Source organism: Bos mutus, chromosome 10 (assembly GCF_027580195.1).
Source record: "Bos mutus isolate GX-2022 chromosome 10, NWIPB_WYAK_1.1, whole genome shotgun sequence".
NCBI classification, from domain to species: domain Eukaryota; kingdom Metazoa; phylum Chordata; class Mammalia; order Artiodactyla; family Bovidae; genus Bos; species Bos mutus.
Window position 1 is genome coordinate 57,045,810 of NC_091626.1, and position 14,929 is coordinate 57,060,738.

Below are 14,929 nucleotides of genomic sequence, written 5' to 3' on the forward strand. Positions count from 1 at the left end.
TACATTCAACAATAAGTAATATTACATCAATGTATTAAAAAACACCTCTCTGGCAACCAATTAGAAGACAAATTAGATGGGAAGTGCAAAGAGAATATACTATATATCCTACTCCAAGTGTGATCCACAGATCAGCAGCAGCAGCATCACATGGGAGTCTTAGAAACACAGACACTAAGGCCCCATCAAAGGCCCACTAAAACGGAACCTATACTGTAAGATCCTCAGTAATCTGTACGCACATTAGACTTTGAGAGGTTGAGAGGTCCTAGACTAACAAACCGAAGAGTAGTTGGAAAGATAATAAAATTCCCCTGGATGAAGTTGACTGGGAGAGTAGACGACATTTAACTGACCTTGAAAATACAAGTTAACAATGAGCAAGAGTTCCCTGCTCATCTTTAAAACTTCAATTACTCTTTTTAAAGAACAGATCACAAAAGCAGCCAAGAGGTAAAGAGATTAGACACATTTTAAATACTTTATCCATCCATTCCTGATTGGAATTAGAAGAAGAAAGACTTGCAACTTAGAGAGAGGACACTTACATTTTACGAACTGTGGAAACATTAAGTAAGAGCTTGAGAATTTTAAGCTATTAGAATTCAATTTTTTTCTAAACTCAAAAATTCCCATTTTTACAAGTTATAAAGTAAAAGTGAATTTATACAGTTTTCAAATGAAAATTTGCCAAACTTATAATTTTAATAAGCCCCACCAAAATCACAAAGACAGAATACCTTTCAGTATTTTGTAGTTCCATGTATATTAATCTTCAGTTCACTTTAAAATCAATACAGTAGACTATATGTTGAAAAAGTGAAAGTAAAAGTGTTAGTCTCTCAGTCGTGTCCAACTCTTTGTAGCCCGCCAGGCTCCTCTGCTCATGGAATTCTCCAAGCAAGAATACTGAAGAGGGTAGACATTCCCTTCTCCAGGGAATCTTTCTGACCCAGGGATCAAACCCAGGTCTCTCCCATTGCAGGCAGATTCTTTACCATCTGAACCACCAGGGAAGCCCCAGGGTATTAAATAATACCAAAAAATTACTCATTTTGTCAGGTATCATAACCACGTGGTGGTTATGGAAGAAAATGTCTCATTTTTTTAAGAAATGCACACTGAAATATGGAAGGGTGAATGACTTTGTTTCTAACACCTCAGAAAGAAAAGGAAATACAGAAAAATGTGGCAAACTCTTGATGATCGCTGAATTTGAATCAGAGGTCAGCAAATAGCAGCCCACAGCCTGTTTTCATAAGGCCTAAGTTAAGAATGGTTTTTCCATGTTTAAAAGATTGTAAAAAATAACAAAACAAAGAAAAATATGCAAATGTTGCCCCACAATATGCAAAATGCAAAATATTGCACAAAAATATGCAAATGTTGCCCCATAAACCTAGTTTATTAGTAGACCCTTTACACCAAATGTTTGTTGACCTCTGTCCTGTATGATGAGCGTAAGATTGCTGTACTACTTTTCTCTACTTTTACGCATGTTATCAAGTTTTAATACTGAAAGATTTTTAAATAACAGTCTAAGTAGAGAAAGACAAATCTAGTAAACCCCAATAATGCTTTAATAGAAACCAAGCAAAAAATCCACAATTTGCTAACATTCAAACAATGAAAATTTTAAACAATTAAAAGTGATTCTCACTCAATAAATATTTGAATGAATCTGGTACCAGGCACTGTTCCAAGGTCAGGAGTGAATGAAAGAGACAAAATTCCTGCCTTTGTATACTTCTGGCACTGTTGTGCTTATTTTCTTATTTTAATTACAAGCATTCTATTTTCCTCCTTTTCAGTACTATGGTCAAGTACATTACTATGTTTTGACATATAAAAACTAAGCATTCATGTGGACTTGTTTTCACTGTAAACAGTATCAACAAAAATTACACAACATGAAAGACCAGCAACTTAAAAAAAACCCTAATAATTAGGCAATACTTACCGGAGATCCAAAGTTATGTCCAACTTCATGAGCAAACGTAATGTGAGAGACTTTGGGGGGTACGTGAGACCCATAGTTCTGAACAGTAATAATTCCAGTGTTTAAAGACTTCTTCTTACCATCTGAATAGAGCTTACTTTTTTCACATATTCCTCCAGAGCTTCCTAAGTCAAAACAAAAAATGGCTGAAATTAGCATCTTCCCCCCTCCAAATAATTCTCTAATACATGCCATATTAACTTGAAACATTTTATATGTATTTTGAGTCCAAACTTGGTACATAGATATATCAAGTTCTAAAAAGTTTCTTTGGTCCATGATTAGAAAGTCAAGCAAATAAAAATTTTAATGGCACAAATAAATTCTCAGGATTGAATACAAAGCCCTTATAAAATGTTCCTCTTCATAACCAAAATGTCTCCAAATTTTTACTCCTCTTAATTTAGCAAAACAAATATTTAAGATTCTGTTAAATTTAAATATTTCAGCATTTACACTGGGTCTTTTTCATTTTTCAAGAAGAAAACTTATATTTAAGTTAAATGAAAGCTGACAAAATATTCTCAAGGAGATGCTAAGAAAGTAACTTCTACAAATAATAATTGTGATGGACAGGAGTATGTGATTCATGTCCTAAAAGACAACATACTATATACTCTTTAAAAAGAAAAAAGTAGTGGAGGCTAGGGTGTGGAGGAAATAGGCTGATAGAGGTACAAACTTCAAGTTGTAAGATGAATAAAGTCTGAGGATCTAATGTGTAACACATGATGACTATAGATGAAAATGTGGTATTATATAAATTAAATTTGCTAAGAGAACAGAAGTTAAACATTCTCTCTCTCTCTCACACACACACACACACAAATGTAAATATGTGAGGTGATGGATGTATTAAACTTGGTGGGGGGAATCATGCATTCACAATGCATACAGATATCAAATCACATTGTACACTTTAAATATCTTACAATTTTGTCAATTATATCTCAATAACACTCAAAAAATGTCAAGTAGGTAAAAGAAAAAAGGAACGAAGGACAGAAAGTGGGAAGGGAGAAAAAGCAAATGTGGTAACATGCTGCTGCTGCTGCTGCTGCTGCTAAGTCGCTTCAGTTGTGTCTGACTCTGTGCGACCCCATAGACGGCAGCCCACCAGGCTCCCCCGTCCCTGGGATTCTCCAGGCAAGAACACTGGAGTGGGCTGCCATTTCCTTCTCCAATGCGTCAAAGTGAAAAGTCAAAGGGAAGTCGCTCAGTCGTGTCCAACATGTTAACTGATTAATTTATCAGGCGTTCACTACACTACTCTTGCAACTTTCAGGCAAGTTTGATTTTTTTTCCAAAATAGGTTCAAAAAACTCAATTATGATTTCCCAACATGTCTTGAAGATATTTTCAAATTTTAGTCTTCATTTTTCACTTGTATGATACATATGAAACCATTTTGTAGTTCATCTGTTCATTTACAGTTCCTAAACTTCAGAGCTTAATACCAACATGAAAGTGTTTTCACATCTAAATGCAGTTAATTTTAGAAATTAAAAAAAAAGAACATCAGCAAATTAGAAAATCCTTGTTTTTACATATACTGCACTGAGACAATCACAGTATTTTAAATAACTAATAAAGACTTTCAGGGAGAAGTACTTCGGTTTACATTCACATTTTAAGAGATTATTTGCATTTTTTCATTAAAATGCAATCAAATGGATTAGGATATTCTGATAAATGATCTAATTATTTCAAATTAACTTTCTACACACAGTTACAACCAAATTACATTTTTAAAAGTCTAACATTTATAATCTCTGATAAAGTATATAATAGGAAAGCAATTAAAAAAAGATGTGCAAGATATGCTATATTTCAAATGCATAACCAATAAGAAGGCTGAATGTGGCAGCCTGGATGGGAAGGGGGGTTTGGGAGAGAATGGATACATGTATATGTACGGCTGAGTCTCTTCGCTGTCCACCTGAAACTATCACAACATTGTTAATCGATTATACCTAAATACAAAAGTTCAAAAAAAAAAAAGATATCCAAGAATAGCAAGACGCTACAACTGTTGCCTTGTTCCTTTTAATATTAGAAAGTACAGGAAAACATATCATAAATTTAATGACTATTATGATACAATTCAAGAAACTGAAATGATAATGTGCTTTCACAGAAAACTAAACTTAAAGACTAAGTCATATATGCAGATTTTACAGGGCAAAGGATTGAGAACCTTTATATTTAATATTTACTATGTTTTCTACACAGAAAACTGAATAGAAAGATAACAGCAAATGACTTACAAATATTTAATATATTCTCTTAATCTACTTTTACTTTTGGAGTCCGAAGGACTGTATCACTATTCTAGAAACTAGAAAATATATAAATAAGCATTCTGTATGTAATAATTACAGTCTATATATTATAGTTTTAAGTAAGTAGCAAATTAATATCCTGCCTTATCGAAGATGTGTCATATGCAAATTGGTCCAGTGCTGTACTGTCAGACTTGAATTAAGCACAGAAGATTCCACACTGCAAATCTTTATCAGTTAAAAAAAAAAGTAAACAGCACATATTAAAAACTCCAATAATGCAATTCCTATATTTTTAAGGTCTATCTAATTTAAGGAAAGATAATGCATAAATTTGAGTGTAGTCTTCTGAAATATAGTCTTTTTAATTCATATCTAGTTTAATATATTTAACTGCTTTTGGTTTCAATAACTATTGCTTATCTGGAAAGTTTGCTATTTTTATAGACTAACAGCATATGTCAGAATAATTCAGTTATACAGAAAGAAATACAATACTATGTCTAACTTTATTAGTTGTGATTTAACTTTTTAAATACTGCAACAATTTTTGATATGCCCGAAACTCAATTAATGATGTTATAAATACCTACAGCTAAGTCATAACTCAAGTTCAGTAACTGCTTTACATTGTAAATTTAAAAGCTTACTACATACAGTCATCACTGAAAAATACAAATTATGAATAACAGTGATGGATGGATAACTTAAAGACCAACAAAGAAACAGAAACATTTTTCTATCTACAAGATAGTCTGAGGGCTAGTCACAGAATATCAGTCCTAAACTTGTTAAAACAATTCCCCAAAAGAAAAAAATTATAAAACGTACAAGGGTTAATTTAATACCTTGAAAGAATCCATAAATACAGTTTTGATGTGAGCAGGCCTAAACATCTACAACAATAGTAGCATGCTGACCATTCAACATTAATCTGAGCAGTAATTCTGAAGCAAAAATTAGTATACTGCCAGACAGGTTCTAAACTAGAAAAACAGAAAAGAAGATCTCTACCAAATGAAATGTCCCCCAAAATGTTCTTCATAAATGGTCAGAGGAATACTCAAAGGTTCAGGATTGGCTCTGCAGATGAATTTCACAGTCCGCCTTCTTCAGTGACCTGGCAAACTGAGACTATATTCACTGGGTTAATTGATAACAGTAAGGTGGGTAACAGATGAGCAGAATATGGCCTTAATAAAACAAAGACCCCCTCAAAAATCATGTTAGAAGGGTGTAGCAAATTAAGTACAACAAAGGGCTATCTAATATAAAGAATTTACTTTGTGAAGGAACTGACATTTCAGTCTCTAAATAAAAGGCTGCTGCTGCTGCTAAGTTGCTTCAGTCGTGTCTGACTCTGTGCAACCCCATAGACGGCAGCCCACCAGGCTCCCCCATCCCTGGGATTCTCCAGGCAAGAACACTGGAGTGGGTTGCCATTTCCTTCTCCAATGCATGAAAGTGAAAAGTGAAAATGAAGTCGCTCAGTCGTGTCCGACTCTTTGCGACCCCATGGACTACAGCTCACCAGGCTCCTCCATCCATGGGATTTTCCAGGCAAGAGTACTGGAGTGGGGTGCCATTGCCTTCTCCTAAATAAAAGGCTACTACCTGCTTAACACAAAACTTTGCTTATAAAAAGAGAAGTTTAATCTTTCCAGTTTCTTATTCAAGACTAACTTTGTTTTGGAGACCAGACTCCTCCCTTTTTAGCACTCCCTTCTAGGTCCTGTATGATTTCACATGGAAGCCTCCAAGTTAGCCCAGTTTACGAGCTGTTTCTACTTATTATGGAGTTAGGGCAGGAGGAACTGTTTTTCTCACTAAAAGGAAACTGAAGGCAGAACCCAACCACATTAAGAAATTTTAAGAAAACAAATAAAAAGTAGCATAAAAAAAGACTAAAACACAAGAAACATTATTGGAATGTTTCAACCCTCATTGTTTTTTCCACCTTAACTCAGTCAATAAAGAGGACTACAGCTAGTAATTTGAGTAACTATCCTGTGAAAATTAACACAACAGTATCACAACAAAATTCTTTTCATTACTATATATTTGAATAGTGAAAACAGCTGCAGAATTAAATGAAATTAATACAATAATAAATAAATAAATAATACAATAAATAATACCATAGAAATTAATTAGGTCAAATAAAAATGAAAAAGGTTAAGAAAAGCAACAGACCACAAGCTGAACAGATCAGCTATAAAATACTATTGCAAAAAATTAGGCTAAAACTAGCATACTAAGATTTGCATGCAGAAATATTAAGTCACAAAGGAAAGGCAAAGACAGAAGAAATTACAATGAAAAGTAAACAAGCTGAAACAACATGATTTACCTGAATTTACAGAGACAGAAGAGACAAGGACCCAGTACACTAGCTCCCAATGCAGAGCTCTTCTCTTTATCTCATGACAATTACCCAAAACGATGCCTAAATTCTAGTCAGACACGACTGAAGCGACTTGGCATACATGAGAGCATGACTCCTCTCTTTTAAGAAAGAAGGAAACAGATTCCATCTCTACTTAGATTCAGGAAACATTTCAACTGCTTCTTGGAAATGTCTTAGAGAGATAAAGGTAGGATGTTACATTGTAATAATACCGAGAAAAATAACTACCAAATGCACAAAACGTGGAACCAAAAGGTCCAGATTCTAGGTTCTTTGTGGTACTGGGTTGTAATCCAACTTTTCTCGTCTGTATAATGGAGGAAATAACACCTATACATCACAAGGGAACTGAATTAATTAGTAAGAGCAAATACATAAAGTTGCTTATAAAAACAAAATGCAAACCAAATAAACTCAGTTCAGGTAGTCTAAGGACAAAGGGAAATGAAGAAGAAAGCTATCAGGGCAGGTATCCTATTTTAGAAAAAGTTGTGTCAAAGGAACAAAGACCCCTTCTCTTTCCCACTCTGGCCCCATTCTTCCATCCCTGCCTAGCTGTTCCCCCAGAAGCTCCTAGAAAAAGGCTCGTGAGAGCTGGAGTTGGGATTTAAACACAGACTAAAGGAAGAAGGCATCAGATGAAAAACAACAACAAAAATACAAGTAATGTGGCCTAGCATTCTCAAACCAGAACTATCTACTGTCACTTCAATAAAATAAACAGTACTTCATAAATTAAGTGGTCTAGATATCACAAACTAGACAGAAAAACTAACTGTCCCCCAAACCCTAGTTCAATCATGAGAAAAACATCAAACACACTACGACAGAGGGGCATCCAACAATATCCCTGACCAATACGCCTCAAAACTGTCAAGGTTATAAAAAATAAGAAAAGTCTGAAAAATCATCACAGCTAGGAGGAGACTAAAGAGAAATGACAATTAGATGTATGGTTGTATCCTGGACAGGATCCTGGAATGGGAAAAGGACCTGATCTGAGTAAGAAATCTGAATAAACTATGGGATGATTTTAGTTAACAATAATGTACCTATTATTACATTAATGTAATAATTAATGTTAACAATAATGTACCATGTAATACTGGTTCATTAAGTGTAACAAATGTATCATACTAATGTAAGCTGTTATAAAACAGAAAGGTAGGGGAGATAACACTCTATACTATCTGCTCAATTTTTGTATAAATTTAAAACTGTTCTAAATATATAGTCTTTTTTTTAAGTAGACATGCAGATATCTGAATATTCAGAAAAACTTAACCAAGCTCTCTCAGAACCACTACATTCTTAATGAACAACAGTCTGGAGTTGAAAATACAAAATGGCATGAAGTTTTTAGTCTGAGACCATCTAATCATTTGCCCAGGAGAGATTTTGTGAGCAAACATATTAATATGCTGGTTTTCAAACTTTAGAATGCATCAGAATCACCTGGAGGGCTTCTTCAGACAAAGACTGATGGGTTTCACACCACCCGGAATTTCTGATACAGTAGATCTGAGTGAGGCCCATAAATTTACATTCCTAACAAGTTCCGAGGTAATATGGATGCTGCTAGTCCATGGAGCACAGTTAAAGAACCACCATATTAACCACAATATATAAAGACAAACCAAATGAATCCTTGAGTTCCTATAGTACTTACTGATGAATAAGGAGAAGGGATTAAAAACATTGTGATAAAATTATCCAACTAATCTTTTTCCCAAGCAGGGAAAAAGAAATTTCAGCATATACAAGTTATAAAATACGTGAATTATCACAGGAAAGAGCGAGACATACAATCTGCTGACAATGCAAGTAACACAAAACCAACACAGATCACTTTAAGGGACAAATATCCAAAAATGCTGTAGTATATAATACATGCAGCCTATGACATAAACATGTATTTTAATGACAGCAGGGATTGGGTACACTTCAAAATGTGGCAGAGAAACAAAAGCTTTGGAACCTGTAAAAAGGATATTCACTGCTGGTTTTAAAAAAAGAGCAAAATATATAAGAGGAAAACTATAGTACTAAAGATGTTAAAATATGCATAAAAAATCAAAGAGTAAATTAAGAATAGAAGAGCCTGTCTTACCCCATATAAAGCTGAAGTTGATTCTTTTAAAAAGATGTATCAAAAGGAGAAACAGCTGTTTACAGCTCAGAAGATGATGGACTACTCATCAAATCCTATATGGCAAATTTATATTCAAAGAGTCGGGGATTCTTTCTACTTAATAAATTTGCATTTCTCTAAACTAGGCTACTGAACCTATTATACCGTAAATGACAGACCCCCACTGGACTGCAGTAGAAAGGAGATTATCCTATTCCAGTTTTCTCAATGATAGTGGCTTTCATGGCTAAGGTAGACACCAGCAGAATGTGGGTCCATGCAGTCAACCAATGGAGCTATGGGTCCTGGGGTCTCCTACTCTCATCTCTTTTCAGGCAGTCTCTTTGACTTTTGTTAAAATAAAGGCTAGAAATAAAATAATGATAGTAAAGGTAGTCTTTCTTTTTCTTCCCACCTGCTGTTCTTGAGCAGGATTTCTCTGCATTTTATCTCACTGCAGAACAAAAGCAAGAACATAATTTTCCCTTGTTGACTCTAAGAACCTCTCCCCAACCCCCATCCCATTAATTAATTACATTAACTTTTGTGGAACAATTAGCATTCTGCTTTTTAGTTTCAGAGATAAGTACCACTTTTCCCCATAAAATTATTTATTTCAGCCACTGAAGGTACAATACCAAATGTCAGGCTATCTCCCTGTCAGTACTCATGTAATTCATTTCAAAATAAAAAGCTGCTTCATCTATTTTTCCATTTACATTTATGCTTATGAATTTTACCTAACTTGACCTGTACAAATGAAAATACTATACGGGCATTACTTTCTCCTATACTTTGTAAAATTCAATCCATCATGAAACTGCTTTTCATTCCAAGTAGTAAGTCAAGACATATTTAGATAGACTACCTGAAGGTGCTCCAACCCACGCCAGACCAAGGACACCATCATCAAAATCTCGATCTGTGAAAACGTAGGCCAAACAGTAGTCATCATGATTCTGCTCAGAATTCAGCTCCAGAAACTTCTCCACACCAATATTTGGAAAACGGAATGGATTTGTAGGGTCCTTCTCATCAGCAGTTGTGTTGATCTAAAACCCACAAAACAATGATTTTAATAAGCAGCTAATGTTAGCAGAGTTTTAGCAAAAGTAGTATCCACTACTTGGTCAATTTTTTTTTTTTAAGTAGCCATGAGGATATCTGAAGATTTAGAAAAATTTGACCAAGCTGGACAATAGCCCAAAGAAGTTGGGGCTAAATTAATGCTTCTACAATTATTCCCACTTCCTCCACCCCATAGCTGATCATAGACACCAAAAAGAAAAAAAAATGGAAAGACAAGGCAGGGGAATTAAAACTGAGTATCTTACATTTCTGAGCAAATTTTTACCCCTTTCCTGAACACTTGGGATGAAAAAACAAGTTCTGCTTTCAAAATTTCTAATAAGGAAGTACAGTTTCTCAAATTTAATCATTTGATCAGTTGATCTCCTACATATGGTGATAAGTAAAGGATATAAAACCCTGTATTTCACCTAATTAGCAGAACATAAAATAGATACTAAATCCAAGACTGTCAATTCAGCAGACAAATCATATTCCTGGTTCTACTTGCCTAGAAAATCATGAGTCAAGCCCAACTAGCTTCAAGTTCAATTTTTTTCCCTGTTTAAGAATTTTTTTTCTTTGCCCATTTGTGTCTCTATTTCAAGCTGAGTTCCTCCAGAATGTTTACTTCAACACTTTATCTACTACACTCTTGGGGCAGGTTTCTCTTATACAATGTGAAGAATAATCAATTCTGATACCAAACTTCACCAAACAAAAGCTTTTATTTATGAGTCATTTCTTTTCAGAGACCTCTGCCTATCTTTTGAAGTCCTAGAACAATTTGATTTTCTCCAAGTAAGAGAACTACATATAAGACTTTTGATAGAGAATAAAAAGGAATATATATGAGAATAAACATTGCTTAGAAGGCAAATCTCAGTCTACTGAAAATATCAGTGATAAGGTAAGGCTATTACAGTCAATAAAATGAAAACTACAGGTCTTTTTATGATCCACATCTTTCAGTAAAACCAAGGGGTTTTCAAACAGGGTGGCAGAAATCCCTTGAGGGTAACTGCCCAAGGACAGATATGAGAACATCTGGTTTATCCATTAACAATTAATCAAAACAATCAGTTATGGTCATATAACACACACACGCACAAATCCCAAAACAAGAATACTATGTATTGTTAAGTAGCCCATGCTTAGAGACATGCTACATATTGCTTTTCCCCACAAAACACAGAAATGAAATTCTGATATTTCTATAATATCGGCTATAAATAAAAACTACATCTAAATTTTAGTTACCTATATTAAAAATGGGATGATGAATATTTAAATATGTGCTTATAAAATATAAATTTCAAATTATTTAATGGGTCACAAACTTCAACTGATGAGATTTTAAACTAAAGTTTTAATCTTGATTAAAGGCTGGAAAAACAACCAACTGCCACATTACCCTTTTATATTACATGTGTTTCTTCATAATGCAAATTATTTTACTCAAAAAAATGTACCTTACTAAAACTTCTTAAGGTGTTCTCTATTTTTCACTACTTTGCATTTTATTCCTCTGTCTACTGAACAGCAATATTTATATCACTTATCACTTTTATTTGCTCATTTAAATGTTTATATCACTCTCAAAATACATGAAAGCAACTGATTACAGTTCTATCTATAAACCATATTCCACCTTAAGACAACTCAATGTAGTATTTAATCATGTCACTTTTAAAAGTAAAGACCACTTTCAGCTATTTTAAAAAATATATTACACATGTATTCTAAAACTATAATCTAGTCAACCATATTTTAAGAAATATAAAGAATTCTCTATGGGAAAGTCCCTGGAGATCTAGTTGTCAAAACTCGGTGCTTTCACTGAGAGGGCTAGGGTTCAATCCCTGGTTGGGGAACTAAAATCCTCCAAGCTGCATAGTGAGGCCAAAAATAAATAAATACATAATTTAAAAAAATTTTAAACCATTAAAATTTTTATTAAAAATAAAGAAGTTCTGTGGAAAGTACTTTTGTAAAATGATGACTTTTAAAACATGGGTTATCTAGCTTATAAACTCAGATTCCTAAAAGCTATATACTTTGAAAGAATTCATATTTAGAAAATGTTTGAAACAGTCCAATTTTGTTAATAATTGAGTATTTACTTATTAACAATTTATAACATTAAAACTAAGAATCAGCATTTCTCAAAATGTGTACTGCAATTCTTTGGCGTCTCAGATGATAATACAAAAAAGGCTAAATGAGCTTAGAAATGTATGGATTTCTTTCCCAAAGGATTTTTCAAAACCTGGAATACATTAGTGTGCACTGTTAAATTTCAAGAGGAAATAGAATTAAGTGTTTCTCCAACTTCCAATTTTACTTAACCACTGTATCTATCCTTCCCTCCACTGGAGCATCAAATGGGACACATTCTAAAATATACTTTATAAGGAAAATCTACAGAACTACAGAAACTGGGGGAAATGTCAAGTACCGAATCTCTAGTTACTAGAGCACTTTATAAGTAGTATGTTAATCAGACAAACAGAAAACAGTACTTTATACCATACTTCTTCTACAGTCCAGATTAAAGCTCTATAGATTTCATTCTTAAATCATAAGTCCGGGTATCCCCTCTGTGATCATGTACAACCCAAGAGTAAAGATAACCTGTATTAGTAAATACAATTTAAATTATTTAATGCATAAAAGATGAAATAAAAAGCAAGCATTTTCATTTCGTAAACATGATCCTTATTGTTTCTCTTTTTTAATGTTAACTATTGAAATTCCTTACTTACTCTTATGCGTTTCACCATGAAACTGATGTTACGGATTCCAGAGAAGTCTGTTGTCTGGTAAATTGTGTCAATTGCTTTAACATGACTGGATATCTATTGATTTTTTTAAAAAAGAAAAACATTTTAGGGGCAATGTTGAAATGTGAAAAAGACTGTGAATTTCCATTTTCCAAATCAAGAATTATTCATATTCTACCACATTCAAATTTTAAAATGTCAATATCATATACTAGATGAAAGGATGAAAAAGATTAGTGAGCTGGAACTGAGAAGAGAAATAGAATGACTCTCCCGACTTTTCTCTGGCCAAAACCAAACATGCACTCTTGCCTCGGTCATATAAAACTTTGTTTCCTCAATTCATCCTGCAATGTCATACTTCCATGCCTTTTCACATGCTGCTGCCTTATACCTAGGGTTTTACTCCTTAGACTCAATTCAAACATATTCTGTGAATATCTCCCTGTTAGTATCAGAGCACTCAGTCATCCTCTGACTCAGTCTTACCACTGCTACACTGGTACACATTCTGTTAAGTTTTGTCCACCACTTACTATGTAGTAGGCACTGGGCTTCCCTGGTGACTCAGTGGTAAAGAACCCACTTGCCAATGCAGGAGACAGAGATGGTCCCTAGGTTGGGAAGATGCCCTGGAGAAGGAAATGGCAACCCATTCCAGTATTCTTGCCTGGGAAATCCCATGGATGGAGGAGCCAGGCAGGCTATAGCCCATGGGGTCGAAAAAGCATGGAAGATGACTTAGCAACTAAATAACAACAAAGACACCGTATTAGGTGCTGGAGGTATAGTGGTAAACAAAACTGAGAAGATCCCTATAAATTTATAGAGATTTACTTTAGAGGGAGGAGAAAGGGAAAGAAGTAATATAAATATAAACAATATACATTCAGATTTTGCTAAAACTGAGAGAGACAAGCAGAGTGACAGAACACAGAAAGATCCTCTTTTTACCTAGCTGACTCCCAACTTAACTCTCTGGCTTCTAAATCACTATATATGAACCTTCCCATCTTCATTTACGAAAAGCACTCCTGCTACCACTTATGTGAAAATATGCATGCATATATAGTTTCAAAACTATTTTCAAAGAAATTATATAAACATAGAACAGCCAAGTAGAAGCATTACCAATTTAAAAAGTAGCCCAGTTTGCCACACATTGATAAAGAACATCATAACACTGCTGGTAAAGTCCATTAGAAATCTGTACTACCTACACTCAGCTTGGTTTAGTGATCCCTTATCCAACTCTCTGTTCTTTCTCCACCCCAAACATTGGCGGTTCAAACACTTCTCCACAGATGACTAATTAGATATCTTAGTTTACTGAGAGTTCATCTTGAGTTCCTGCTCTTTTAACCTTCAAACTTTTCTATCTTTATCCATTTCTATCTTCCTCAAATGGTAATTCTTCCTTATGGAGTAACTTTCTTTTATTCTTAACCCCAATCCTTACTGGATCTTCAAGAACATTGTCTTACATCAATTTTTCTTTTTCATATCTTACACTGCTTCTCCACTGGATCATGTTCCTCTTCTGACCAACTTCTCGTGTGTCCCCCTTTCACTCAAATATTCCATATTATTCTTGTGAAGTGAAGTCGCTCAGTCATGTCTGACTCTTTGCGCCCCATGGACTGTAGCCTACCAGGCTTCTCCATCCATGGGATTTTCCAGGCAAGAGTACTGGAGTGGGTTGCCATTTCCTTATTCTTAAGCCACCATATTTCTGGTTTTTCACATCTCTTGAAACCCTAACTGTTCCTGCCAACCAATTCCTTATTGTTCACAATGTTTTCACCCGCATAACTTTACTGAAAGCTTGCTTAAAGCACGTCAACAATCTTCTGATAACTAAGTCAACTAATATTTATAATCATTCTTTCTTTTTTTCAGCATTCAGTTCAGTCAGGCAGTTCAGTCGCTCAGGCATATCCAACTCTTTATTACCCCATGGACTACAGCACACCAGGCTTCCCTGTCCATTACCAACTCCCAGATATTGCTCAAACTCATGTCCATTGAGTTGGTGATGCCATCCAACCATCCAATGCCAGGCTTCCCTGCCCTTCACTATCGCCTGAAGCTTGCTCAAACTCATGTCCATTTAATCAGTGATGCCACCCAACCATCTCATCTTCTGTCGTCCCCTTCTCTTCCTGCCTTCAAACTTTCCCAGCATCAGGGTCTTTTTCACTGAGGTATAATCGACAAATTAAATGTAAGATATTTAAAGTGTACATCATGACAATTTGA

General features: G+C 34.6%; 1 protein-coding gene across 1 annotated transcript in view; it reads right to left on the bottom strand.

Moving 5' to 3' along the window:
* Nucleotides 1–14,929, bottom strand: part of ADAM10 (ADAM metallopeptidase domain 10) — a 143,405-nt gene that overhangs the window by 28,399 nt on the left and 100,077 nt on the right. The window contains exons 7-9 of the mRNA XM_070377989.1: nucleotides 12,653–12,745; nucleotides 9,688–9,871; nucleotides 1,961–2,124 (exon numbers count right to left, since the gene is read on the bottom strand). Of these exons, the coding sequence (XP_070234090.1) occupies nucleotides 1,961–2,124; nucleotides 9,688–9,871; nucleotides 12,653–12,745 (441 nt within the window). The remainder of the gene's footprint in view (nucleotides 1–1,960; nucleotides 2,125–9,687; nucleotides 9,872–12,652; nucleotides 12,746–14,929) is intronic.